Here is a 25,607-nt window from a genome sequence, read left to right as displayed (position 1 = left end):
ACTCTGCCAGTGGGGTCGATAACCGTAAATGAGGCCTTGGCCTCCCTTTTATAATAATGGCCGGCCACATTGGCCGTGTTTACACTATGTCCGCCCGGACACTGGACGCCCATCCCTACGGCATCTGGGTTAGATCTCCTCTCCTGTGAGCGGGACATAACACCCACCCTTCAAACATCGCGGATCGGGCGCGCTCCCGTCTTCATCGCTCTGTCTTACAGGGCATAAATCCATTAAAAATCCCAGATTACACATGGGTTTTGGTGAAGAATCTGACAGAGATGACACCTCTCAGTGGGAAGGCAAAGAAAAGTTGAAGATCCGGGGCGGGAAGTGAAGAAAAGAAAAAAGATTTGGGCAATTTTTTTTTTTCGGACAAGTTTTCCAAAAAAGGAGTACAAACGTCAACTGCAGATTGGCATATACAGATTGATTAAGTACTCCAGGAACCCGAGATTGGTAATACACCTGAAGAATTACCCGATTGATACGATTTACTCGAGATGGCCAGTGGCCATTGCTTTTACTCTCAGGAAGGGAGTAAAGCCGAAAAGACAGATGAGTGCAAAAAAGTAGAACCTGTACTCGCAGAAAGACATGGACAAGCGAAGCAGCAAAGCAAAGCTTCGGAAAGGGCAAGGAAAAGGCAAAGAAGCCTAGATTTCGCCCAATTTCTGACAGTTCTATTGAGGACTCATCCTCAGATACTTCGGACTCTGATGATCACATGTTTTATGCAAAGAAGAAACATTTTTTTTAAAGCCAACCAATATGACTTCCTCGAAGATAAAAGCAAGAAGGTCAAAGAATTTAAAGAAGGTGGCCAGTTGATTTGAATCCTTTTCTGGGTTCCGTGATGCTTGAACATGGCGGTTCACTCTTCTACTGAGAAAGGAAGCTTCGGTTAAATGGTCGAAAGGCTTTTTATTTCTTCTTGGCTGACTCGGGAGTATGAACGAGATATAGCGAACTAGAAGTTGAATTCTTTTGAAGAATTGATGGGTCATGTAAAACGGGGTTTTTGCGATACATTTGGGAAATTTGACTTACCCCACTGATGAGATCTTGACTCAGAGAACCCAACAGACCTCTCACAATGAAAGTAGAAAGAGAAAGAGTTCCCAGAACAACGAAAAGAATGATACAGGTCCCCGATAGACTCTTAGAGAAAGGGTTATCTATCTCAAAGAGGGGAAGTGTTTTGGATGCGGGGAACATGGGCACATCTCCGCAAAGTGCTCCAAAAAGGCACAGCAAGAACAGAGTGCAGACAGGCCAGAGAGTTCTAGAGCAGCAAAGGAATGTGGCAGAAAAGGCAGATAAAAACAGAATTGGTACCACCTTGCGTGGGGCCTGAACCGAATTAGATGAATGAAAGTACAAACTTTGCTGCACCTAGGGCATAGTGAAAGAACATGAAGCCCTCATTTTCTTTGATGGAGGAGTCAAGGCCAACTTCTTTTCACTTGAATTGGCGGCTCGATTTGGGATTACTCCCGATAGGCTGAGGCCACATGCGGAGGTAGTTCTAGCGGCACCTGGACTGGATGATGCCATTACATCGATCATTGGCAAACTTCGTTTGCAATGTCAGAGGTGTTTAGGGCATGAGGACTTCTACGTAATGCCCTTGGGAGGTTGTGACGTCCTCCTCGAAATCCCTTGGGCCTTGATACCATACGAACAATGCCGTGGTTGACTCTTGGGTTGAGAAAGCGACTTTGACAAATGAAGGGCACAAAGATTGTACTTGATGAAATTCAGCTTCTTTGCTCGATTTTCTGGAGAGAACTGAATGATGATTGAAGGTCGAATATGTTTTGACCTAGAAAAAGAACGCCAAGATTTTCTCCACACTCATGTCGATTGCTTTTCTGAGGGCCTGCTAGGTGAGTCACCACCGGCTCGTCCTGAGGATCATACCATTGATCTGATATCTGAAAGCACACCACCAAACCGGCCACCTTACCGTGTGAGCCGAGCCTAGAATGAAGAAATTATGAACCAATTGAAAGACCTCTTAGAAAAGGGTCTTTGTCCAGCCTAGTACTTCACCGTACTGCTCTCTAGTGTTGTTGGTTTTGAAGAAAGACGGATCTTGGAGAATGTGCATCGATTATCAAGCTCTCAACAAGATCACCATCAAGAACAGATTTCCGATTCCTAGGATTGTTGACTGACTACAGGGATCCTCGTGTTTTAGCAGGATCGATTTGAAGAGAGAATATCATCAGATCCGAATCGCGCTGGGAGATGTCTACAAGACAACTTTTCGGATGACTCTGGGGTATTTGAGTTTTTGGTGATGCCTTTTTGGCCTAACCAATGCTCTAGCGACATTTAACCGGATGATGGACATGGTTTTTCGAGAGTACAGACTATTTGTTGGCACTTTCTTTGACGACATCATTGTTTTCTCCAAGGATGAGGCAGAACATAGAGAACCTCTGCTACAGGTCTTTCAGGCATTACGAGATCACAAGTTGGTGATTAATGTGAAGAAGAGTGAAATTTCTTTCCTACCCGAGATACACTTTTTGGGACACATTGTCTTAGCAGCCAGCAGGAGTGTAGATGGATCGGCCAAGATAGCGACTATCTGTGATTGGCCCGATTTGAAGAATGTCCATGAAGTTAGAAGCTTCTTGGGCTTGTGTTCGTACTACAGGCGGTTCATTAGAAAGTTTGCAAAGGTTGCTTCCACTTTGCATATCTTGACACAGAAAGGAGTCCCTTTCTCGTGGGGACCCACAGAGGTGACAACCTTTCAGACATTGAAAGAGAAAATGACCACAGGACCAGTTTTGACTTTGCTGGATTTGCAGAAGTCATTCGAAGTATATTGTGATGCTTGTGGTCGTAGTCTGGGTGGGGTCTCAATTCAAGAAGGCCATGTCATTGCCTATGAGAGCCGATTGTTTTCAACGTCGGAATTGACAACACAGATTTATGAGAGCTTTTGGCAGTTATCCATGCTCTTACTCAATGGCGACATTACCTACTCGGAGCGTATTTTATAGTTTTCACAGATGGTTGGAGTTCACGCTACTTCTTGTCACAGAAGCAGCTATTGGAAAAGCAGATGCGGTGGACAAACATCTGGTCACACTTTTACTTCCGGATTGTCCATATGCAGGGACAAAAGAAATTGGTGGCAGATACTTTGTCCCGGAAGCTATTGGTTTTGGCTATTTTCGCGATACATCATAGAAGCTTTGAGAATATGGTCGGTCAGTACGTCACCGATACAGATTTTTGTAGATGTATTCAGTTGAATACAAAATGGGGAGATAGTAGCGGAATATTCCATTCGGGATGGCTACTTGATGAAGAAAACGATGTTGTGCGTGACACAGCCGTTGAGGGAAAAGGTTCTAATTGAATGCTATTGTCCACCTTTTACGGTCACCGCGGCATTGTTACCACCTTGAACGGTGTGCAGAGATACTTTTTGTTTGGCCGAGACTCAAGAAGGATGTGGACGATTTTGTACGCAGTTGCTTGATATGCTAGAAGTTCAAGTTTTGACAGGCATAAGGCACAGGGATTGTTACAGCCTTTACCCATACCCACCCGCCCCTGGAAAAGTATTGCAGTGGATTTCATTTTTGATCTCCTGAAAACACAGCGTGGGCACGATTGTTTATTGCCCAGATATTCAGGTTACATGGCATGCCTGAGACGATTGTCTCCTACAGAGACCCCAGATTTACGAGCTTGTTATGGACGGCTATTTGAGAGAACATTGGCACGCGGTTGCAGTTCTCGTCATCGTTCCACCCGCAGACTGACGAGCAATTAAAGATTGCTAATTTAGTGGTATTGGATTTGTTGAAGTCTTCTTCTTTGAATCTGAAGACTTCATGGGAAAAGGGTTTTTACCTTTGGTGGAATATGCCTACAGAAACACGATTAACTATTTGATGGGGAAGGTGCTATTTGAGATTATTGAATTTGCTACGAAGGTTTCACCCTTCCTTAGCATGAAAGATAAGATTTTTCTTTGAAGGCGACCACTTTACGAGGGACTTGACTTGGTCTGGAAGGCTTTGTAGAAATCTCAGAAAAAGGCAACTGATCGACATAGTGGCAATTTGAAATTGAAGGAGATTGATTGGGTGCTCTTACATTTTGAGAAGGCAAGCTTGAAAAAGAAAAAGGAAAAGGAGCGGCTTTTTTGAAAGCTTAGCTTGAGATACTATGGACCTTTCCATATTTCCGGAAAAGATAAATGATGTCTTCTTTGGATTGAAGCTGCCCAAAACTTGGAGAATTTACAATGCTTTTCATGTGAGTCTCTTGAAGCCTTTTAAAGTCGATGTGCCCGATGAGGGGGAGCTAGATACGGAGTGCTGACGTGGCACTGGCTGTACGGAAGTCCGCGTTTTACGGCAATTGTACGGACCCTTTTGCCTACGCAAATCAGGGCTGAAAATCTACGCAAATTATTGGGCAGCTTTTGGCGACAAGTTGCTTTAATTTTGAATGCTTTTGATTTTAAAGCTTTTGGGGCTCTGCTTTTAGCATCCCTTGTAAACCTTTATTAGTGAGGTTTGGGCTCTCACTTCTCAGAGCATCTGGACGCAGAGTCTGAGAGTGAGACCCTCCCACTCCCTTGTACTTTGAGTTGCAGATTAATACAAAAAAAAAAACTTAAAGGGACGCCAGTCTTTGGGGCCAACATCTCTAGGCACGGAACTTCGTCGGGCCGTGTCGAATCAATTGTGAACTGTGAACTGTTTTGAATTGAATTCCTGTTGTGTCGCGGTAGAGTCTTGAGCTACCGACAACAGAAACCCTAAAATTCCTGCAAACCCTAATTTTTGCCAAAAACCCTAATTTTGCAAAAAAACCCTAATTTTTGGCAACCCTAACCCTAATTGCTGGCTGAAACCCTAAAATGGTTGGAAACCCTAAAAGTAGGCGGCCATGCCACGTGGCAGCAGTGTACAGATTTTTGGGATTTGCGGAGTCGAAAAAAAGAAGAAGATTTTGGCTACGCTTTGGAAGATAGAGAGAGAGAAAGGCATAATTGCTTTATTTTACTTGCTCTCAGTGAGAGAGAGAGAGAGAGAGAGAGAGAGAGAGAGAGAGAGAGAGAGAGAGAGAGAGAGAGAGAGAGAGAGAGAGAGAGAGCGAGAGAGAGAGAGAGAAACTGCTTTTGAATTGAAAGCTTTTGGGGCTTTGCTTTTGAGCATCCCTTGTAATCTTTATATACGCGGTGAGGGCCTCACTTCTGAGAGCATCTGGACGCTGAGTCTGAGAGTGAAACCCTAACCGCTCTTTGTACTTTGACATTGATTTAATACATAAAGAAATACCGAAAGGGGCGCCAATCTTTGGGGCCAATATCTCTAGGCACGGAACTCCGCCGGGCCAGTGCAAATCTATTGTGATCTGTGAATTGTTTTGAAGTGGTTATTTCGTGCTGTCGCGATTGATTCTTGACTTGGAGTGTCCAAGTCTGTTACAGTGGTATCAGAGCACGGCCGATTTTTCTTCTACGGAAAATCCGATCCCCAATTTTTTTTTCCGCGGCACCTAGGGCTTCACGTAAGGATCAGTCGACTCCCTTTGCATCTGGAGATGCGGGCAGGGATCACAACGAAGATTCCGGCAGAGAGTATGGCCCGCCTCGGCCTACTCAGGCGGAGCAAAGAGAGATGAAGCGTCGTCAATTGATCGACGATGCAACAAAGATGATGCTCAGTTTTGCGAAGGATCCGAAATTGGCAAAATATATGAGCGAGACTTCTTTTCAGGAAGTGCATGCGCAGTGGCAGAAAACCACTACACCACCCTTGAAACCCGCTCTCAAGAAACCTTCTGATCCCAAACAATGTTCAGAGAAGGAATTACAAGAGGTGGTTGATGCACGGATTGCTCAGCTTTTTGACGCGCAAAAGAAAGCTAAAAAGCGCGGCAAAAAGCAGAAGAAAAGCACTGACTTCGCGGGTTATTTGGGTCGTCAGTTGACTTTTGACAAGGCAAAGAAACAGAAGAAGCATGTTCGATTTGAAGGAGTACCCAATTCTTCTTCTTCATTTGATAGTGCTTCTAGCTCTTCAGATTTGAGCGAAGAAGACAAAAAAGGTAAAAAGCGAAGCAAGAAACAAAGCTTTGGAAAGTGCAAGAAAAAAGCAAAGAAAGCTAAATCTCGCCCAGAGACTGACAGTTCTACTGAGGACTCGTCTACAGACAGCTCAGATTCCGATGACGGAAACTTTTATGCGAACAAGAAGAATTTTTACAAAGCCAACCAATATGACTTTCTCGAAGATAAAAGCAAGAAAGTCCGAGAGTTTAAGGAAGGTGGCCACTAGATCAAGTTTGATACTTTTTTAGGATACTTAGATGCTTCGAAGGCTTTGTCTTTTATACAACAGTTTTACATCGCTTTCGCGGAAGGACGCTATTCAGAGCACTCCAAGATGCGGAGAGTTGCCTCTTACTTTAAGGGGAATGCTCGTACTTGGTGGTCCACGCTTCTTTCAAACAAGACTGCGCGAGTTAAATGGCTGAAATTTAAGAAGCTTTTTATTTCTTCTTGGTTGACGCAAGAATATGAACGAGATATATGAGCTGCTTAGAACCATCTTCGGATGACCAAGAAAGATACAATCAATGCTTACTGTGAAAGATTCTGGAGCTCTTTTCTACCCGCGTCTTCATTCAAGAAGATCTCGTTCAGAGAACAGATTGAGCGGTTCACCTTGAGTCTGCCTACAGAGATCCGAGATCACTGCTTGGAGCAGAAGTCAGCTTCTATTCAGGAGTTGATGAGTCATGCGAAGTGGGGCTTTGCCATTCACTCTGGCAGTCTGACCTACCCCACAAATGAGGCCATGACACAACGAGCCGAGCAGACTTCTGGGAATGAAAGTAGAAAGAAAAAGAGCAACCCAAAGAAAAAGGATGCACGACCCAAGCTTACTCTTGAGGAGAGAGCTCGCTTCATCAGAGAGGGGAAGTGCTTTGGATGCGGGGAACATGGACATATCTCCGCGAAGTGCCCTAAACAGGCATCGAAAGAACAGAATGATAAGGACAACGACAGGCCCGAGAGTTCGAGAGCAGCTAAGGAACGTGGCAAAAAAGGCAGATAGAAAAGCAGAACTCGTACCACATGGCGTGGGACCTGCACCGAATCAAATGAATGAAAGTACAAACTTTGCCGCTTTTTGGGGCAAAGGGAAGGATTAGGAAGCTCTTTTGAAGGAGCCAAGGCCAACTTCTTTTCACTTGGAATTCGTGGCTCGATTTGAAATTACGCCCGACAGACTGACGCCACAAGCGGAGGTAGTTCGACTGGCACCCGGACGGGATGTTGCCATTACACCGAGCATTGGCAAACTTCGTTTGCAATGACAGGGGTGTTCAGGGCACGCGAGTGACGTTCTACTCGGAATCCCTTGGTACCACAAGAACTACGCCGTGGTTGAGTACCGGGCCGAGAGAGGGACTTTGATAAATGAAGGGCTCAGAGATTGTACTTGATCAACTTCAGTTTCTTTACTCATTTCTTTTGGGAGAGAACTGAACGATGGATAAAGGTTGAATATGTTTTGACCTGAACAAAAGAACGCCAAGATTTTTCTCCACTCATGCCGATTGCTTTTTAGAGGGCCTGAAGATCATACCATTGATCTGATACTTGGAAGCACAGTACCGAACCGGCCACCTTACCGTGTGAGCCGAGTACAGAATGAAAAGATTATGAACCAAGTGAAAGACCTCTTGGAAAAGGGTCTTGTCTAGCCTAGTACTTCATCGTATTGCTCTCCACTGTTGTTGGATTTGAAGAAAGACGGATCTTGGAGGATGTGCATCAATTATAGAGCTCTCAACAAAATCACCATCAAGAACAGATTTCCGATTCCTAGGATCGATGATATACTCGACAAGTTACACGGATGCTCGTGCTTTAGTAGGATTGACTTGAAGAGTGGATATCATCAGGTCCGAATCGCGCCGGAAGACGTCTACAAGACAGCCTTTTGAACTACTTTGGGTTATTTGAGTTTTTGGTGATGCCTTTTGGCTTAACCAATGCTCTTGCGACATTTAACCGGATGATGGACGGGATTTTTTCGAGAGTAGAGGCTATTTGTTGGCACTTTCTTTGATGATATCCTTGTTTTCTCCAAGAATGAGGCAGAACACAGAGATCATCTGCTTCATGGATACACTTTTTGGGACACTTTGCCTTAGCAGCGGGAGTGCAAATGGATTCGGCCAAGATAGAGACTATATGTGATTGGCCTGATTTGAAGAATGTCCATGAAGTTAGAAGCTTCTTGGGACTGTGTTTGTACTACAGGCGGCGGTTCATACGAAAGTTTGCAGAGGTTGCTTCCCCTTTGCATATCTTGACACAAAAAGGAGTCCCTTTCTCGTGGGGATCCACAGAGGTGACTTCCTTTCAAACATCGAAAGAGAAATTAACTACGGGACCAGTTTTGACTTTGCCGGACTTGCAGAAGTCATTTGAAGTATAGTGTGATGCTTGTGCTAGGTGCAGCGGAATGATTGTTTGCGCTTTGCTCAAGATGAGTGCTCCGAACTGTGCTCAAGGGTTCCTTTTAGTTCTTAGGGAAGGTAGAGCCTTTCGTTCTTAATGGAAAGTGCTATGATCACAAACAAAGTGAATGGACACTGTGCGTGCAAGTGTATGAGACTGAGAGAGAGAGAGAAGAGAGATACGACACCAGAGACGTTGTAAAACCCTCCTCCGAAGGCCCCACTCTCGTCGGCGAGAGTGGTCTACTTATGATTGCACAAAGTGGTACAATGACGATGCAATATGTGACTATGCCGATGACGACGATGGTGATGACGACGACGACGACTTTAGGGCTGAAATCTGTGGTCTTCTATCTGCTGAAAATCTGCAAATCTTTGGGCTGTTTTGGGTGGCTGAAAATGACTGTTTTGGCTGCGTTTTATGGCTGAAAATGGGGGTTCTTCTGCAACCAATTAGGGCTGAATTGTCTGCTTCTAATGCCTGCTGAAAACGCTGTGCATCTGCTGCAAATTGGGCTGAAAACCAAAAACGCTGATGCTGATCTGTAGCGTTAGTAAAACGCTAGGCCAATCTGGTACTTGCTGGTAGCGATCTGCGAACGTTGGTGGTTCTGGGTCTATGGCGATGTAGCAAAGCTGGAGAAACGCCAGGGAATGGGAGGTTCTGCTGGATACCAAAAACGCTACCTGCTGGGAGAGGAAACGCCAAGGTTGGGGGGGGGTTCTGCGGGTTCTGCTGAGAAGTTGCCTGTTGAGCGGGGAGCTCTTGCTACCTCTTCTGCCAGAAAGTGCTAACTTGGGTTTGCTTATATATTAACTCAGCAAAATTGGCCTACCTACTTTTGTTGGAAAGTCACTTAAAAATAATAAGTGAAAAATACCAAAAATAGGGAAAATAGGCTAAATGCACTGGAAAATTCCCCTGACTGAACCTGATGGATTCTGAAGGGAATACTGATGATCATGCTGTGTGCAACCAGAGGATATGCATCTATACCAAGTGACTGAGCATACACGGTCTACGAATAGACTCACAAAAGTGCCAGATCACTTCTAATCTAGACTGACTGGACTGACTGAACCCTGATCATGTTGTAGCTTGTCCACTCACACATAGGGTTGGATGTGTCACGTGACAGCTTGTGGTCGTAGTCTAGGTGCGGTCTTAATGCAAGAAGGCCATGTCGTTGCTTACGAGAGCTGATTGTTCTCTAGGCCGGAGATGACAGCACAGATATATGAGAAAGAGCTTTTGGCGGTTATCCACGCTCTTACTCAGTGGCGGCATTACCTACTCGGAGCAGATTTTACTGTCTTTACAGACCATCAGAGTTTGCGCTACTTCTTGTCACAAAAGCAGCTTTCGGAAAAGCAGATGCGGTGGGCGAACATCTTCACTTCCAGATTGTCCATGTGCAGGGACAGAAGAATGTGGTGGCAGATGCTTTGTCTCGGAAGCTGTTGGTTCTGGCTATTTCTGCGATACATCATAGGAGCTTCGAGGATATGGTCGATCAATATGCCACAGATACAGATTTTGCAGATATTTTCACGAGGATACGGGATGGGGAGACATTAGCAGGATACTTCATTCGGGAAGGCTACTTGATGAGAAAAACCATGTTGTGTGTTACACAGACGTTGAGGGAAAAGATTATGACTGAATGCCACTGTCCACCTTTTACGGGTCACCGTGGCATTGCTACCATCATGAAGGGGGTAGAGAGATACTTCTTTTGGCCGAGACATCAAAAAGGATGTGGAAGAGTTTGTGCCCAGTTGCTTAGTATGCCAGAAGGTCAAGTTTGACAGGCATAAGGCACAGGGATTGTTACAACCTTTACCCATACCCACCCGTCCGTGGGAAAGTATTGAAATGGATTTCATTTTTGATCTCCCGAGAACACAGAATGATCACGATGATTTTCCGATTACATGGCACGTCTGAGACGATTGTCTCCGACAGAGGCCCCAAATTTATGAGTTTGTTTTGGAAGGCAATCTGGGAGAACATTGGCACGCAGTTGCAATTCTTGTCATCGTTCCACTTGCAGACTGACAAGCAATTTGAGATTGCCAATTCAATGGTTTTAGATTTATTGAAGTCTTGTATCTCGGATCAGAAGACTCAATGGGAAAAGAACTCACCTTTGGTGGAATTTGCCTACAATAACACGATACACTCTTCGACGGGGAAGACGCCATTTGAGATTGTTGAAAGTGTTGCGAAGGTTCCATCCTTCCCGAGCACGAAAGATTAGATTTTTGAAGCGGATAAATATACGCGAGACTTGGATACGGCTTTTGCCAAGGTTCGCGAGACTTTGCAGAAGTCTCAAGAACGGCAGAAAAAGGTAGCGGATCGCCATCGTCGCGACTTGAAATTGAAGGAGGATGATTGGGTGCTCTTACGTTTTGAGAAGGCACGCCTAAGAAAGAAAAAGGGAAGGAGAGGCTTTTTTCAAATCTTAGTATGCGATACTACGGACCTTTCCAGATCACTAAAAAGATAAATGATGTCTCCTTCCGATTGAAACTGCCAGATACTTGGAGGATTCACAATGCATTCCATGTGAGTCTCTTGAAACCTTTTAAGGGTGATGTGCCTGATGATGGGGAGCCTGATGAGCAACCCGAAGTGGAAGAAGACGAGGAGATCCTTGTTCCTGAACAGATTTTGGCACATAAGGATACGAAGACTAAAGGTAAAGTCCGAAGGCGGTTCTTGGTTAAGTTCAAGAAGTATCCTGCATTGGATGCGAAGTGGATGGAGGAGGAGGACCTAGCAGATACTCCTCAGATTGTGAAACTTTACCTCGATGCTTTTGGTTTAGCATAGTCTATTCCAAACGAAACCAGAATTCAGCTTGGCCGGAGATCTGGTGCAGTGGGATGCACAAGACGGGAGTCACTCCGCTCCTTTGTCAACAGATGCCTCGATATTGATACTAAAGTCACTGATGTCTCTTTGAGCTTCAAGGATACTGAGACTCGAGAGCTGACAGTATTCTGCTGGATGACTTTAATGAAATGGAATTCCTGATTATGATACTGATTTGTTCTTGACTTCTCTTAAGTGCAGGAACTGATAGACGAAATGACTGTAGCATTTTGGTTTGATTGATCTCGAATAGACATGGTTGCAATAGGGGTTAGTCAATCGGACATCGATGAGGTCCCGATTGGATCTAGATGCGATTGCTAGCTACATTGCCGATAAATCATGGTCTAAGATCCGATTGAATGTTGAATGTCATGTGATGTCCTGTGATGTCTAGTGATGTCCTGTGATGTCATGTGATGTGACTGTCGATTTGGTACATGTGCTAGATGTGTGTTCCTAGTACGTAGGTACTAACAATCAGTGTCTACTAAGATGGTTTATGGCTTCTGTCGGTTTTGCAGGCGTAATCGCGGTCGATTACAATGCTTCAAGAGGGGGGTATGTCACAAAGTGATGACGTGGCTACCGACAGCAAAAACCCTAATTTCTGCAAGAAACCTTAAAATTCCTGCAAACCCTAATTTCTGCAAGAAACCCTAATTTCTGGAAATCCTAACCCTAACTGCTGGCTGAAACCCTAAAATGGCTGGAAACCCTAAAAGCAGGCGGTCATGCCACGTTGCAGCAGTGTACGGATTTTCAGGATTTGCGGAGCTAAAAAAAAAAGCATGCTGGGCGACGCAAATTGAAGCTTTTGGCTACGCTTTGGAAGATAGAGAGAAAGATAGGCAGAATTGCTTTTTTTTACTTGCTCTCATTGAGAGAGAGAGAGAAACTGCTTTTGAATTGAAAGCTTTTGGGGCTCTACTTTTGGGCATCCCTTGTAATCTTTATATACGCGGTGAGGGCCTCACTTCTGAGAGCATCTGGACGGAGAGTCTGAGAGTGAAACCCTAACCGCTCTTTGTACTTTGACATTGATTTAATACATAAAGAAATACCGAAAGGGGCGCCAATCTTTGGGGCCAATATCTCTAGGCACGGAACTCCGCCGGGCCAATGCAAATCTATTGTGATGTGTCGATTGTTTTGTAGTGGTTATTTGGTGCTGTCGCGATTGATTCTTGACTTGGAGTGTCCAAGTCTGTTACAGTGTCCGAGTTTGTTACCAGAAGAGATCAAAGATAAAGTCCATCGGTATGCTTTCCCATGGCGTATTAGGGATCAGCAATCGTTGCAACAATCCCGATTGCTTTGCTTGTCAAATTTGACTTTTTGGCAACATTGAGAAGACGTTTGCCCATTGTATGTGTTTCTCAAACAACTTTGTTTGTGTGAGAGAAAGTATCGCAAGGTTTGATGATCTGTTTGGACAAGAAAATCAGCCCCCAACAGATAGTATTTCCAACTAGTGAGATCGTGAATTATTGCCAAAGTTCTCTCATAAACTTGCAAGTTCCTTTCGGTCTTCAAAAGAATTCTGCTCTCATATGCAACTACTCGGCCATTTTGCATTAGAACTGCACCAAGGCTGTGGCAACATGCATCACACTGAACCACAAAAGGTTTCGAAAGATCTGACAAAATGATTATCGGATTTGAAGTTAGCTTTTCTTTCAAGTGTTTGAAGGCTAGAATTTCCTTGGCTGTCCACTTAAAAGTAACTCCTTTATCCCTTGTAGTGCATGGAATGTAGAAGCAATCTCAACAAAATTCGGATGAACCTTCTATGGTAGGAACATAAGCGTAGAAAGCTTCAAATGTCATGTACGGACTTCAAGTTTGGCCATGACCTAATTGCTTCCACTATGGCGGGATCCATATGTACCCCATCCTTTGAAACAATGTGCCCAAGGAAGTGAATCTTTCAAAAAAGAATTCATTCTTCTTCGCATTAATGAGTAGCGTGTTCTTGGGTAGCTCATTGAAAACTGCAGTCAAGTGATCCCTATGCTCCTCTTTAGACTTTGAATAGACAATCATGTCATAAAAGAATGTACCCACGAAGTTTCTACGTGGTCCATATATTCTGTCCATCATTCTAATTTCTGTTGAATGTGGCAGGAGCATTCGTGAGACCGAATGGCATGACAAGAAACTCATAGAGACCAAATGTTGTCCTGAACGCAGTCTTATGTACATCTTTTGGCTTAATGCGAATTTGATGGTACCCACTTTTTAGGTCTATCTTGGTAAACAGTGACGCTCCTTGAAGCCGATCAAGGATCTCATCTATCCTCGGTATGGGGAATCTGTTCTTGATGGTATTCTTATTCAAAGCGGGGTAATCAATGCACATGCGCCATGAACCATCCTTCTTCTGCTCTAGGAGTAGAGGCGAACAAAAAGGGGATCTGGGCTGAATCAGCCCCTTCTCTAAAAGCTCGTTCACCTGATTCGTAATCTCTTTTTGCTGGGCTGCACTAAACCTGTATGGTGGCCTACTTGGTGGACTTGAACCTGGCACAAGATCGATCTATGGTATGGTCCTCAGGTCTCTCAGGAGGTAACTCCCTTGGCAAAGAGTCCGAAAAACAATCACTGAAACCATTCAGAAAAGTTGACCTATCTTTATCAAAGGTAGACCAATTAGATACAACTTCTGGTACTTCTTTTGCAAAGATCAAGTACGTAGAAAGATGATTCTTTATTACAGATGAAAAGAAGAAGCAAAAACAATTGTAACAGTCTCACCTTTAAGCTTTACATCAAGGACATGAGTCTTTCCTCTATGTACAAGGGTAATCCTTTTGTTGTAATTATCCACCATAGCATGCAACCTGTAACACCATGGGATATCCAATGTGGCATAATATGAAATTCTTCTGCATCCTTTGAATGTGCAAATGAAGTATCTTCAAAATGGGAGTAACAGGCTCTAAATGACCTGGGCATGCCAAACCTACTTCACCTGTCATAAACATCTTTTCTGCACGAATGCCCAACTTTGATGCCAATTCTGGAGATATGAAATTTGCTCCTGGATCAAAAAAACCAATATTGTTTGGTCTCTAACTTCGGTGGCATCTATGTTTGGTTGGTCACCAACCAAATCTGAGACAAGTCTTGCACTGGCCTTTGGCTTCTTTTCTTTATGCTCTAACTTGTCATCCTTATCTTGTGACTTCTTTTGTGCATTCAATTGCAAAATGTGTCACAAACAGTTGATGTATCAAGCCACTGAAGAACGGAGCCAACATGCAGATCCCGATCGAGGGGCCTAAACCCTAAGTGAAGAAGCAGAAGCAATAGAAGAAGTTTTACCAACTTGCAAAGTCTTGCCGAGTGGCCTATTTTTAAAGAAGAGTTCCAAATGATAACCTTGGAGGGCCGGTGTGATGCTATGTCACAAGGACAAGCTACTTCATGACAAGGGTTCAATTAGCCTAGGAAGTGTTCTGGCACCTTTGTGAGTCTGTTCGCAGACAGTGAGTAGATGCATATCCTCTGGTTGCACACAACATGATCATTAGCAGTACCATCAGAATCCATCAGGAGCATTTTTTTTTTCCCGAGAAAAAGATTTTTCTATTAGTTCATGAAACTGCCCATAGGGCTACAACCACCTTTGCAAGAGAGGGCTACAACAAACATGGTGGGGAGACTCTTCCAATGAAAAAACAACATATGTACAATGAGGCTAAATCAAGAGATGGGAGGAGGGAAAAGCCACACAGGTGGACGGTAGTGCCATCTGAACACACCCTGGACCATGGTGAAAAAAGGCCCAGGACGCTAGAGTCGATGGAAAGCCTCTCTGCGCTCCCTCATGCGGTCGAAGCTGCCCTGGAGTCTCTCGAACTTCCCTCTGAGAGTGTGAATCAGCTCTAGCCAAAGATCCCGAACAGTCTCTGCTGGTGGTACAGGGCGAGCCTCGAAGATGCGGAAGCAGCGTGTCCGCCAGATGAACCAGAGTGTCAGGCCGTTGATGAGCTCCCGACACTCCTCTCTCTCACTGCACCATTCCTGAGGAGTAAGCTCTGTAGCAGGCTGGAGTGAAGGTCGACCCCCCTACATCACTATCATCATGCTGGTGGAGGATAACTCAAACTGAAGTGTCGGGCCTGTGAGAGTAGACCAAGGAGCTGCTCCCAAGTGTACTGCCACGCTGAGGAAAGAGCTGGCATCAGACGGAGAACACGAAGCCACACCTGCTGTGCCAAAGGACAGTCCCAAAGACAGTGACGCTGATTCTTCACAAGATGGTCACAAGCTGCACATGCGGTTGAGAGACCACTATGTACAAGTGTCACAAATTGCTGACGTGTCAAAGCCTAAAGAATGGAGCCAACTTACAGATTCCGGCCGAGGGGCCTAAACCCTAAGAAGAGCAAGTAACAGAAGAAGTCCTACCAACTTATGGGGACCCCGTTTGATGGGCCCCAACTGACATAAAGGATTAAAATAAAGTAGACCCGCACACACGCAAAAACTGATGACGTGGCAGATTTTCAAAAATTGCGCTGGCATGATGACATGGCAAGCTGTACGGATTTCCGTGTTTTGTGCTGGGTAATGACATGGCTTGTAAGGATTTCCGTAAATCGCGCTGGCAGGTTTTGGCTTTGCTTTTTGAACCAGAAGCTTTTGAGTTTTGAAGGCTTTTCACTGTAAGTGCTTTTCAGGCCAAGGACCTTTAAATACGAGGTTAGGGCTCATTCTCTGGCATGCTTCCTGGAGAAGGTACAGAGTCTGGAGTACCGGCTTGTACTGTGTTGATGCAATATAAAGAAATACCGAAAGGGGCGCCAAGGTTTGGGGCCAATACTCTCTGGGATGGAATTCCACCACTCCGTGTCGCGTGTTCTGTGTCTCTTTTGGTTTAGTTGTTATTGAAGTGCTAAAAGTTTGTTCAGTCTGTTCTTTTCTATTGGCACGTGGTTCCCGTCTTGTGACAGTGGTATCAGAGCATCAAGCGTGTGCTTTTCTGAAAGCATACCGGTCCTACAAAAGAGCAGACAGAGCTATTGGAATATTTATTTGAGGTATCTTCGCCCTCCAACCCGGACCTATTCGAATATTTATTTTAGGTATCTTCGCCCTCTAACCCGGACCTATTAGCCACTCCAACCCTTACGCATCGGGCGTGCTCCTGTCATTACCGCTCATGTCTTACAGGGCGTAAGCCATTAAGATCACTTGCAAGAGAAGGATCCAAGATTTGTTTCGAGTTGCTGTTTTTCTTAGAGACAGTACTATGCAGATGTCTAGAGCTACCAAGCCGCACACTTCCAAGGACTTGGCAAGCTTTCAAGAAATTTTTCTTAGCCCGAAGTTATATGGTTTCGACATCTTCCTTCGGAGTGCAACTTCTGGCAGAGTGGGGTAGCCTGAAATGCTTGCCATGGAAACCCTAGCAGATTATAACTTGAAATTTCTCGACATCTCTCAGTAATGTCTCTTCACGAGCAGATGACCTTGGAGGTTCAGTGTGATTGCTATCTCTTGGGACTACCATCGCCGCCAAAGAAACAATGTCTGTCCAAGAGCTGATGGACCATGCTATGCTCGGCTACGACCTCATGGAAGGAACCTAACCCTAATTTTTGGTGCAGGTTTCAGAATGGAAAGTCAGTCGACTTTTCGAGCTCGGCTAATGTCGAGATTGCTTTTTACGTTTGAATTTTGTCTGAGAACTTGTTTGGTGATCCTGTTTGAAATTTGTTTGAAATGGATGGTATCTGTTTTGAACCTGTTTTGGTGCCGATTTGAAATGTTTTGACTTTGGTTTTAATACTGGTTTCATTGATTGGTGATTTTACTGTCGGGTGGAGAAGTGAGAAAAACAGTTTTGGTATTGTTTGAAAACCTCAGAATGACGCGGGCCGATGCCTGGGGAGCGTTTGGTTGTATGCTTGAACCTCCAAGCGACACAAACTGCGGTCTGGGGAGCGTTTGGTTGTACAGTTTTCTGAGCTCATGGTCTGGATCTTTTTAGGTTATTTGCGGGGGGAGTCACGAGGTAGTCATCGAGTAGCTTCATACCGCAGACCGTTTGTCTCGAGGGGGTGCTCAGCGATGTTGTTTCTTGTGTCTTGTAACATGCATATGTAAGCATTTGTGTTGCATTGTGATGTGCCAATTACTGAATATTCCTGATTGGATGAGATTGCTTGGGTATGTAATTTTAGTGCATCAAGACACTCGTGGAAGATCAGTACAGTCTGGGTGTGATGGCTAATTTTACTACGTCAGAATATCAAGACTTCCGATCTGAACAAAAGGAGAAGCTAACTCCTTGATCAAAAGAGCAGAAAGGAGAAGCTAACTCCTTGATCAAAACAACCGAACGGAAAAGCTAACTCCTTGATCAAAAGAGTCAAAAGGAGAAGCTAACTCCTTAACAAAAAGAGCAAACTGATTGTCCCTCGGAATGACCCTTAGAAATTTTTGAGCTAACTTGAGTTGTTTTGCAGATATGCTGTAATCGTGGACGATTACTCTCTTTCAAGAAGGGGAGATGTCACAAATTGCTGACATGTCAAACCCTAAAGAATGAACAGATGCCGGCCTAGGGGCAGAAGAGCAAGTAACAGAAGAAGTCCTACCCCGTCTGATGGTGCCCCAAGTGACATAAAGGATTAAAATAAAGCAAGACCCGCACACACGCAAAAACTGATAATGTGGCAGATTTTCAAAAATTGCACTGGCATGATGACTTGGCAAGCTGTACGGATTTCCGCGTTTTGCGTTGGTTGATGACGTGGCAGCTGTACAGATTTTCGTAAATTACGTTGGCAGCTTTTGGCTTTGCTTTTTGAACCAGAAGCTTTTGAGTTTTGAAGGCTTTTCATTGTAAGTGCTTTTCAGGCCAAGGGCCTTTAAATATGAGGTTAGGGCTCATTCTCTGGCATGCTTCCTGGAGAAGGTACAGAGTCTGGAGTACTGGCTTGTACTGTGTTGATGGAATAAAAAGAAATACCGAAAGGGGCGCTAAGGTTTGGGGGCAATACTCTCCGGGGTGGAATTTTGCCACTCCGTGTCGCGTGTCGTCTCTCTCTCTTTAAGTTCAGTTGTTATTGAAGTGCTAAAAGTCCGTTTAGTGTGTTCTTTTCACAAGACGGGCACCACGTGCCAATAGAAAAGAACAGACTGAACTGACTTTTAGCACTTCAATAACAACTGAACTTAAAGAGACAGAGACGACACGCGACACGGAGTGGCGAAATTCCACCCCAGAGAGGATTGGCCCCAAACCTTGGTGCCCCTTTCGGTATTTCTTTATATTGCATCAACACAGTACAAGCCGGTACTCCAGACTCTGTACCTTCTCCAGGAAGCATGCCAGAGAATGAGCCCTAACCTCATCTCCAGGAAGCATGCCAGAGAATGAGCCCTAACCTCATATTTAAAGGTCCTTGGCCTGAAAAGCACTTACAGTGAAAAGCCTTCAAAACTCAAAAGCTTCTGGTCCAAAAAGCAAAGCCAAAAGTTGCCAACGTAATTTACGAAAATCCGTACAGCTGCCACGCCGTCAACCAGCGGAAAACGCGGAAATCCGTACAGCTTGCCACGTCATCATGCCAACGCAATTTTCGGAAATCTGCCACGTCATCAGTTTTTGCGTGTGTGCGGGTCCTGCTTTATTTTAATCCTTTATGTCACTTGGGGCCCCGTCAGACGGGGTCCCCATAAGTTTGTATGACTTCTTCTGTTTACTTGCTCTTCTTAGGGTTTAGGCCCCTCGGCTGGCATCTGTAAGTTGGCTCCATTCTTTAGGCTTTGACATAGCTCCCAACTGTTGTAGCTCGGTGTGCAACTAGGCATTGGAAGAAAGTGACTCGCCTCGGCTGTCTGGCATATGCAAAAACGCTAGGGTTGATCTTTGTCCTTGCGGTGGAAATCTGCTAACGCTGGAGAGTCTGCTGCTTCTTGCTGTCGGCAGGCCGTTGCCAATGCAAAAACGCCAAGGCTGGTCTCTTGCTGAAAACGCTAGGTTGATGTTGAACAAAACGCCAAGTCCTTCTGCTCCAAAAACGCTAGGTTGCTGTGGGGGTTCTGTTGAGAAGGTGCCTTTTGAGCAAGTGCTCCTGCTGCCTCTTCTGCCAGAAAGTGCTAACTCTGGTTTGCTTATATATTATCTTAGCAAAATTACCCTACCTAGTTCCCAACAAAAGTCACTTAATAAATAAGTGAAAAATGTCAAAAATAGGAAAAATAGATTTTAATGCGCTAAAAAATTTCCTTGATGGATTCTGATGGTAATGCTGATGATCATGCTGTGTGCAACCGGAGTTACCGGACGATATGCATCTAATCTAAGTGTTTGGTCGTGCACGGTCTGCGAACAGACTCACAAAAGTGCCAGATCACTTCCTATTCTAGACTGACTTGACTGATTGAACCCTGGTCATGCTGTAGCTTGTCCACGGAAAGGACTCTTCGCCGGCCCACTTTGATGCGTGTGCCATGCGATACTTGAACTTCTTAAAGGTCTGCAATGCTTGCAAGCTTCTTTGGGCCGCGCCGAAAGCGACGCAGTCATCTGTGGCTCCTTCAATGCTTCAACTTCGTCTAGAGTCATGCTTCTTCCTTCTTCAAGAATCTCCAGGGCTAAAAATTCCTGAAACCACTTCCAACACAAAACCATGAACATACCTATTCCATGTAAAGTGACTGGAAAAAATCTTGTCTTCCTAAAAGACTGTGCATGCAATGTAGATGAACAATTTAGACGGAGTGCCAACCCATTCATCCAAGATATGCAAACAATGAGATCGAATCTTTTCTTTATGATCTAAATCAATCAACTGTGGCAATTCACAATAGAAATGCCCATGCTTGGTGCTCATACTTTCATGTGCTCTCTCTACAACTATGTCGTGCCAAGGAAGAGACATGGAATGTGACTTCCTTGAATGCATACTTTTCAGCTTTTCATGAATAATCCGCATACATCCGTGCTCATTCATGAGTGAAAGTGCTCAACGTACAATATGTCATGCCTAGGAAAGGAATCACATAAAGACGCTGACTAAAATACACGAAACGATCACGAATGAAACACTCGTACAATGCGTGTTGTCGAATCATTCGAACACATAGTACTTTCTGTAAAGGTTTTTTGGACCTAGGCTTGAGAGCCAAGATCGGGTTTTCGGGATCGATCGAATCTGCCTGTGGGGGTGCTGTAGACCTCGACTCGAAAGCCAAGATCGATTCTTCGTGATTGATTGAATCTTTAACGAGGTTAGGTTGTCTAGAAAAAGCATCAACTAAACCATCATCCTTGTGAACAGTCACGTCTTGATCATACAAATCATCATGCTCGTGAGAAATCACATCGTGGTCATCATGCAAATCATCATGCTGGTCAGTGTCATCTAAATCATCATGCTCATCATTATCATTCAAATCATCATGCTTATCACCATGCAAATCCTGTGTATCATGCTTTGGAGAAGAAGAGACTGAGACAGTCTCCTTGTCTTGAATCCTTTCAAGCTTCGCTTGCACATTAGAAATGAGAGATGGAGAATGAACAACTTGCTCTCCACGAATGACAAGGAGGGAGTCACTTTTGGCATTGAAAGTGAACGTATTTTCCGCCCAATCAATGAGAGGGTTATGCTCACGAAACCATCGAATGCCCAAAATCGTATCACATCCTGAGAGAGGAGAGACTAAAAATTTTCTTCGGAAAGCAGCTTGTTGAACTGTAAACAACACATCAAGGCACTCTTCGTGATGAGAGAATCCATACCGGGAGCGAAGCTAGAGACCTCGAGAGGAGATTTCTGACTAAGCTCTAGGCGGGCTTTCTCAACAAGAGGGGCTAATCACATCATGCGTACTGCCTGGGTCAAACAATATGACAAAACGCTGCCCCGTCATATGACCATAACATTTAATGAGAGACTCATCAATGGGAGGGTCATGAGAAACTTGGGACACACTCGTGTTATCATTGATTGCATTGACAGAGGAAGGGGGTTCTGTGGATTCTTTAGATTCATTCAATTCAAGCTTAGGACATGTTCTTTCTATGTGACCCTTAATGTGACAATGAAAACTACGACCTTCCTTAGAATAAGTGCTTTGTTCTTCCGACGTGATGTATCCTCCTAAAATTCTTGTGCTACCTTTTCATATGGAGTGAGCTTAGGTTTAGCAATTATGGTAGCTTTACGCTTAGGTTCATTTTGAGAGTTCTTTTCTGAGAGACTATTGGAAGATTGGTTAGAAGAGTTACCGTTCTTACCATTCTGAGGGTTCTGAGAGGTACTTGTCGAAGTCTTGTGTTCCTTAGGCTTTCCCTTGTTGTGCATCTCCTGAGCAAGAGCAATTGCTACCGCCTTGTTGAGATCGATTGGATCGAGCACCTCGACATCATACGTGATATACTCGTCCAATCCATAAACAAATGCCTCCTTGCGTTCCGCATCCGATTTGCGTAATAGAGTGCCGAGTTGCAAAACACGATTAGAGAAAGACATAACTGGCATACCATTTTGCTTGAGACTGTGCCAATCGTCCTTCAATAGTGTGAGGTATTGAGGTGGCATAAACCGTGCCTTGAGCTTGTCTTGGAAATCGGCCCAATCGAAGGAAAGGGGAGTGCATTCGTCGGCTTCCTCTAGGTGCGCGGCTAACTGTGCCTCTTGCCATGCGTTGTACCAATTGATGGCATCACCGGCAAGGTACATAGCTGTCGTCCAAACTTTGCTATTTCGTGTCTTCTTAGTTGTCGCAAAATAAGCATTAAATTGATGCAACCAAGAAGGAATTACCGTAGCATCCATCTTACCATCATACTTACTGAGCTGGATCTTCTCTGTGAGACTGGGTTGTTGGAGTCCGAATCTCGACTTGCACAACTTGATGAACTACCAACATCTTTGGCCGGCTCGGACTTCAAGGTGAGAACATGTCGGACCAACACTTGCTTGCGTCGTTCACTCTGTGCCGCACGCTCTGCATGTCTTTCTTCGGGCGCTAAACGATTCGCTTCTTGTTGTGCCATCATGTCCAACATAGTCTTGACCAAAGCCTCCATAGGATTTGGTACAATCCGTGGCATAGATGGGGAAGGGGGAGGGTGGGGAAAACCTCCTGGTGGGGAGAACTCTTCTTCGCCACTCCCATGCTCACCACCCCCATGCGAAGTATCCATTCCGCTTCGGGTGATGACCATACACTGTGATCTTGGTTCTTAAGTTCTCGAGGAACTTTGGTGCTTGTGGGTCTTGGGTTCTTGGGTTCTTAGGGGTCTTGAGTTCTTGAGGGTCTTGAGGTTCTTCTTTCGCTTGCAATGTGTGTAGAGAAGGATCTTCTCTTCACCCGAGTTCTGCTCTTTTCCGCGGGCGCACCCCTTGGCGGCCTTGCGCTCACACCAAGGTTGCTTTTTCCCACCTCACGTCAATTGGCCGGTCGCTAAGTGCACGGTCCGCTCTCAATGAGTGAAAAGAGGCACAAGGGGAGGTTGGACAAACCCTTCTTTCTTGGGTTTCCTGTCACTCTTCAAAAACACGATTAGGAATCGACACGCCCAAGAGGACTTGGGTCACGTGCGACCGCAACAAGCAAAAAAAATTGTGTGGTTCTTGTGGTTCTTTCCTTGAGTGATACAGAACACTGCCAAAGCTCTGATACCAATGTAAGGTGCAGCGGAAGTGAATGTTGAACTTTGCTCAAGATGAGTGCTCTGAACTGTGCTCAAGGTTCCTTTTTCTTAGGGAAGGGAGAGCCTTCCGTTCCTTTAGTGAGAGAGTGCAATGGACACAAACAAAGTGAATGGACACTGTGAATGGAAGTGCATGCGACTGAGAGATAGAGAGAGAAGAGAATACAACACCAGAGATGTTGTCAAACCCTCCTCCAAAGGCCCCACTCTCTATGGCGAGAGCGGTCTACTTATGATTGCACAAATCTCTACAATGCTTGGACTTGCCGACGATGTCGACGATGACGAGACGGGCTGAATTCTGAAAATGTTAAGGGCTAAAATCTGCAAATCTTTATCTGCTGAATTCTGACTCTATGTTGATGACGATGTCGATGGCGACGATGCGACGACGACGCGCTGAAAACGCAGATGCTGAAATCTGCGTTTTCTGGGCTGAATCTGCAAACATCGATGGATCCCACCGTGCGGCGAGGAACGGCTGCGGAAAGGTGAGATCTGCAAGGTTCGGGACTTGTTCTGCTATGTCTAAAGGCTGAAAACTGAAAACGCTGGTCCTAGGGCTGATTCCGTCGCGAAGATCTGCAAAAACGTTGAGGTGTCTGGAAGATGCAAAAACGCTAGGGCTGATCTTTGTCCTTGTGGTAGAAATCTGCTAACGCTGGGGAGTCTGCTGCTTCTTGCTGTCGCCAGGCCGTTGCCAATGCAAAAACGCGAAGGCTGGTCTGTCTTGCTGAAAACGCTAGGTTGATGTTGAAGAAAACGCCAAGTCCTCCTGCTCCAAAAATGCTAGGTTGCTATGGGGGTTCTGCTGAGAATGTGCCTGTTGAGCAAGTGCTCCTGCTACCTCTTCTGTGAGAAAGTGCTAACTCTGGTTTGTTTATATATTATCTTAGCAAAATTGTCCTACCTAGTTCCCAACAAAAGTCACTTAATAAATAAGTGAAAAATGTCAAAAAATAGGAAAAATAGGTTTTAATGCATTGGAAAACTCCCCTGATGGATTCTGATGGTAATGCTGAGTGCAACCGGAGGATATGCATCTAATCTAAGTGTCTGGTCATACACGGTCTGCGAACAGACTCACATAAGTGCCAGATCACTTCCTATTCTAGACTAATTTGATTGAACTGAACCCTGGTCATGTTGTAGCTTGTCCACAGACACATAGGGTTGGATGTGTCACGTGACACTAGAACACAACACTTTGTAGAAATCGTTTGCACATACTTGGCAGGTTGCTAATTTTATTAGTTGGAATCTTCAAAGATTATTCTCGGAAGGTTGCACTTTCCATTTTCTTTCCAAAATGGGGACCTACAGCACTCACAAGTCGAGCTCGCAACCTGCGAGCTAGGAGCAAGCACTTTGAGCTAAGCCAACACATCGAAAGGGCTTGCGTGACTACAACAAGCCATTTAACAATAAAAAAAACCTTTGCTCCTCCTCGTGCACTGGTCCTACTGCGCCAGCCGCCCTGCCTTGCGCCTACACCCTGCCAGCGCCCCCCGCCTTTGGCTGCACCCTCCTGCCTGTATCGCGCCCCTGGTTGCCTGGCTGGTTACCTTGCCCCACGGCGCACGCAGCCCCTCATCAAGGATCTTGTCAGATTCTGTCTAACCAGCATTTTTTGAATATAATGCGCACATACTAGAATGCAACAATTACAAATTTTAGGAAAGCAAAGAATGAGTTATCTATATACTACCTTGTTTTGTTGCCCCTATGCTGAGTACCGCTTTGGTCTGATTGTAATCTTTTGGCTGGAGTTCCTCTAAATTTTTGAGAAAGTATGATGTTGTTCATTTACTTTACTTGCTATAGTCAATTTTAGTTTTGGGTTCACCTACACATATGGCTTTGATGTTAACGTTTTGGGCCATGTGATATAACTGTAGACAAACCAAAGCTTCCAACGAACTTTGAAGAGATTACTTGGGCCAAAATAAAGGAGGCTATTACTGCCATCCACTTGAAGCAACCAGTTTCGTGCAGTCTTGAGGAGCTGTACCGGGTATGCACGGAACTGTTAAAGTCTTTGATTAGCGTTTGCTTATATTCAGGTTAAAAGATTTTGCATAATCATTTTAGGATTGAAATTGCAGGCTGTAGAGGACCTATGTCTCCATAAAATGGCAGGCAATCTTTACAATCGTCTACAAGACGAATGTGAGATGCACATTGCGGCTAAGTTGCAATCTTTGATAGGCCAGAGTCCAGATGCACTTGTCTTCTTGTCTTTGGTGGAGAGGTGTTGGCAAGAACACTGTGACCAGATGTTGATGATCCGTAGCATAGCTCTATATTTGGACCGGACATATGTGATTCAGACATCGAATGCAAGGTCTTTATGGGACATGGGCTTACAGCTATTTCGCAAACACTTAGCAGCTTGCCCAGAAGTAGAAAATAAAACTGTGACCGGTTTACTGAAGTTGATAGAAAAAGAGCGGTAAGTGGCATTAACATTCACAGACCACAATTTCATGTTTTGCAATGAATTGCGGAATGATGACT

General features: G+C 44.7%; 1 protein-coding gene across 1 annotated transcript in view; it reads left to right on the top strand.

The window, feature by feature from the left end:
* The window catches only part of CUL4 (cullin4), an 80,470-nt gene that overhangs the window by 11,905 nt on the left and 42,958 nt on the right, over window positions 1-25,607 (top strand). The window contains exons 2-3 of the mRNA XM_086502571.1: window positions 24,989-25,104; window positions 25,196-25,542. Of these exons, the coding sequence (XP_086358697.1) occupies window positions 24,989-25,104; window positions 25,196-25,542 (463 nt within the window). The remainder of the gene's footprint in view (window positions 1-24,988; window positions 25,105-25,195; window positions 25,543-25,607) is intronic.

This window comes from Adiantum capillus-veneris, chromosome 27, assembly GCF_014529385.1.
Source record: "Adiantum capillus-veneris isolate H3 chromosome 27, ASM1452938v2, whole genome shotgun sequence".
In the NCBI taxonomy this organism is placed as follows: Eukaryota; Viridiplantae; Streptophyta; class Polypodiopsida; order Polypodiales; family Pteridaceae; genus Adiantum; species Adiantum capillus-veneris.
The sequence above is the reverse complement of the archived record's forward strand: the minus strand, read 5'-3'. Positions and strand labels throughout refer to the sequence as shown.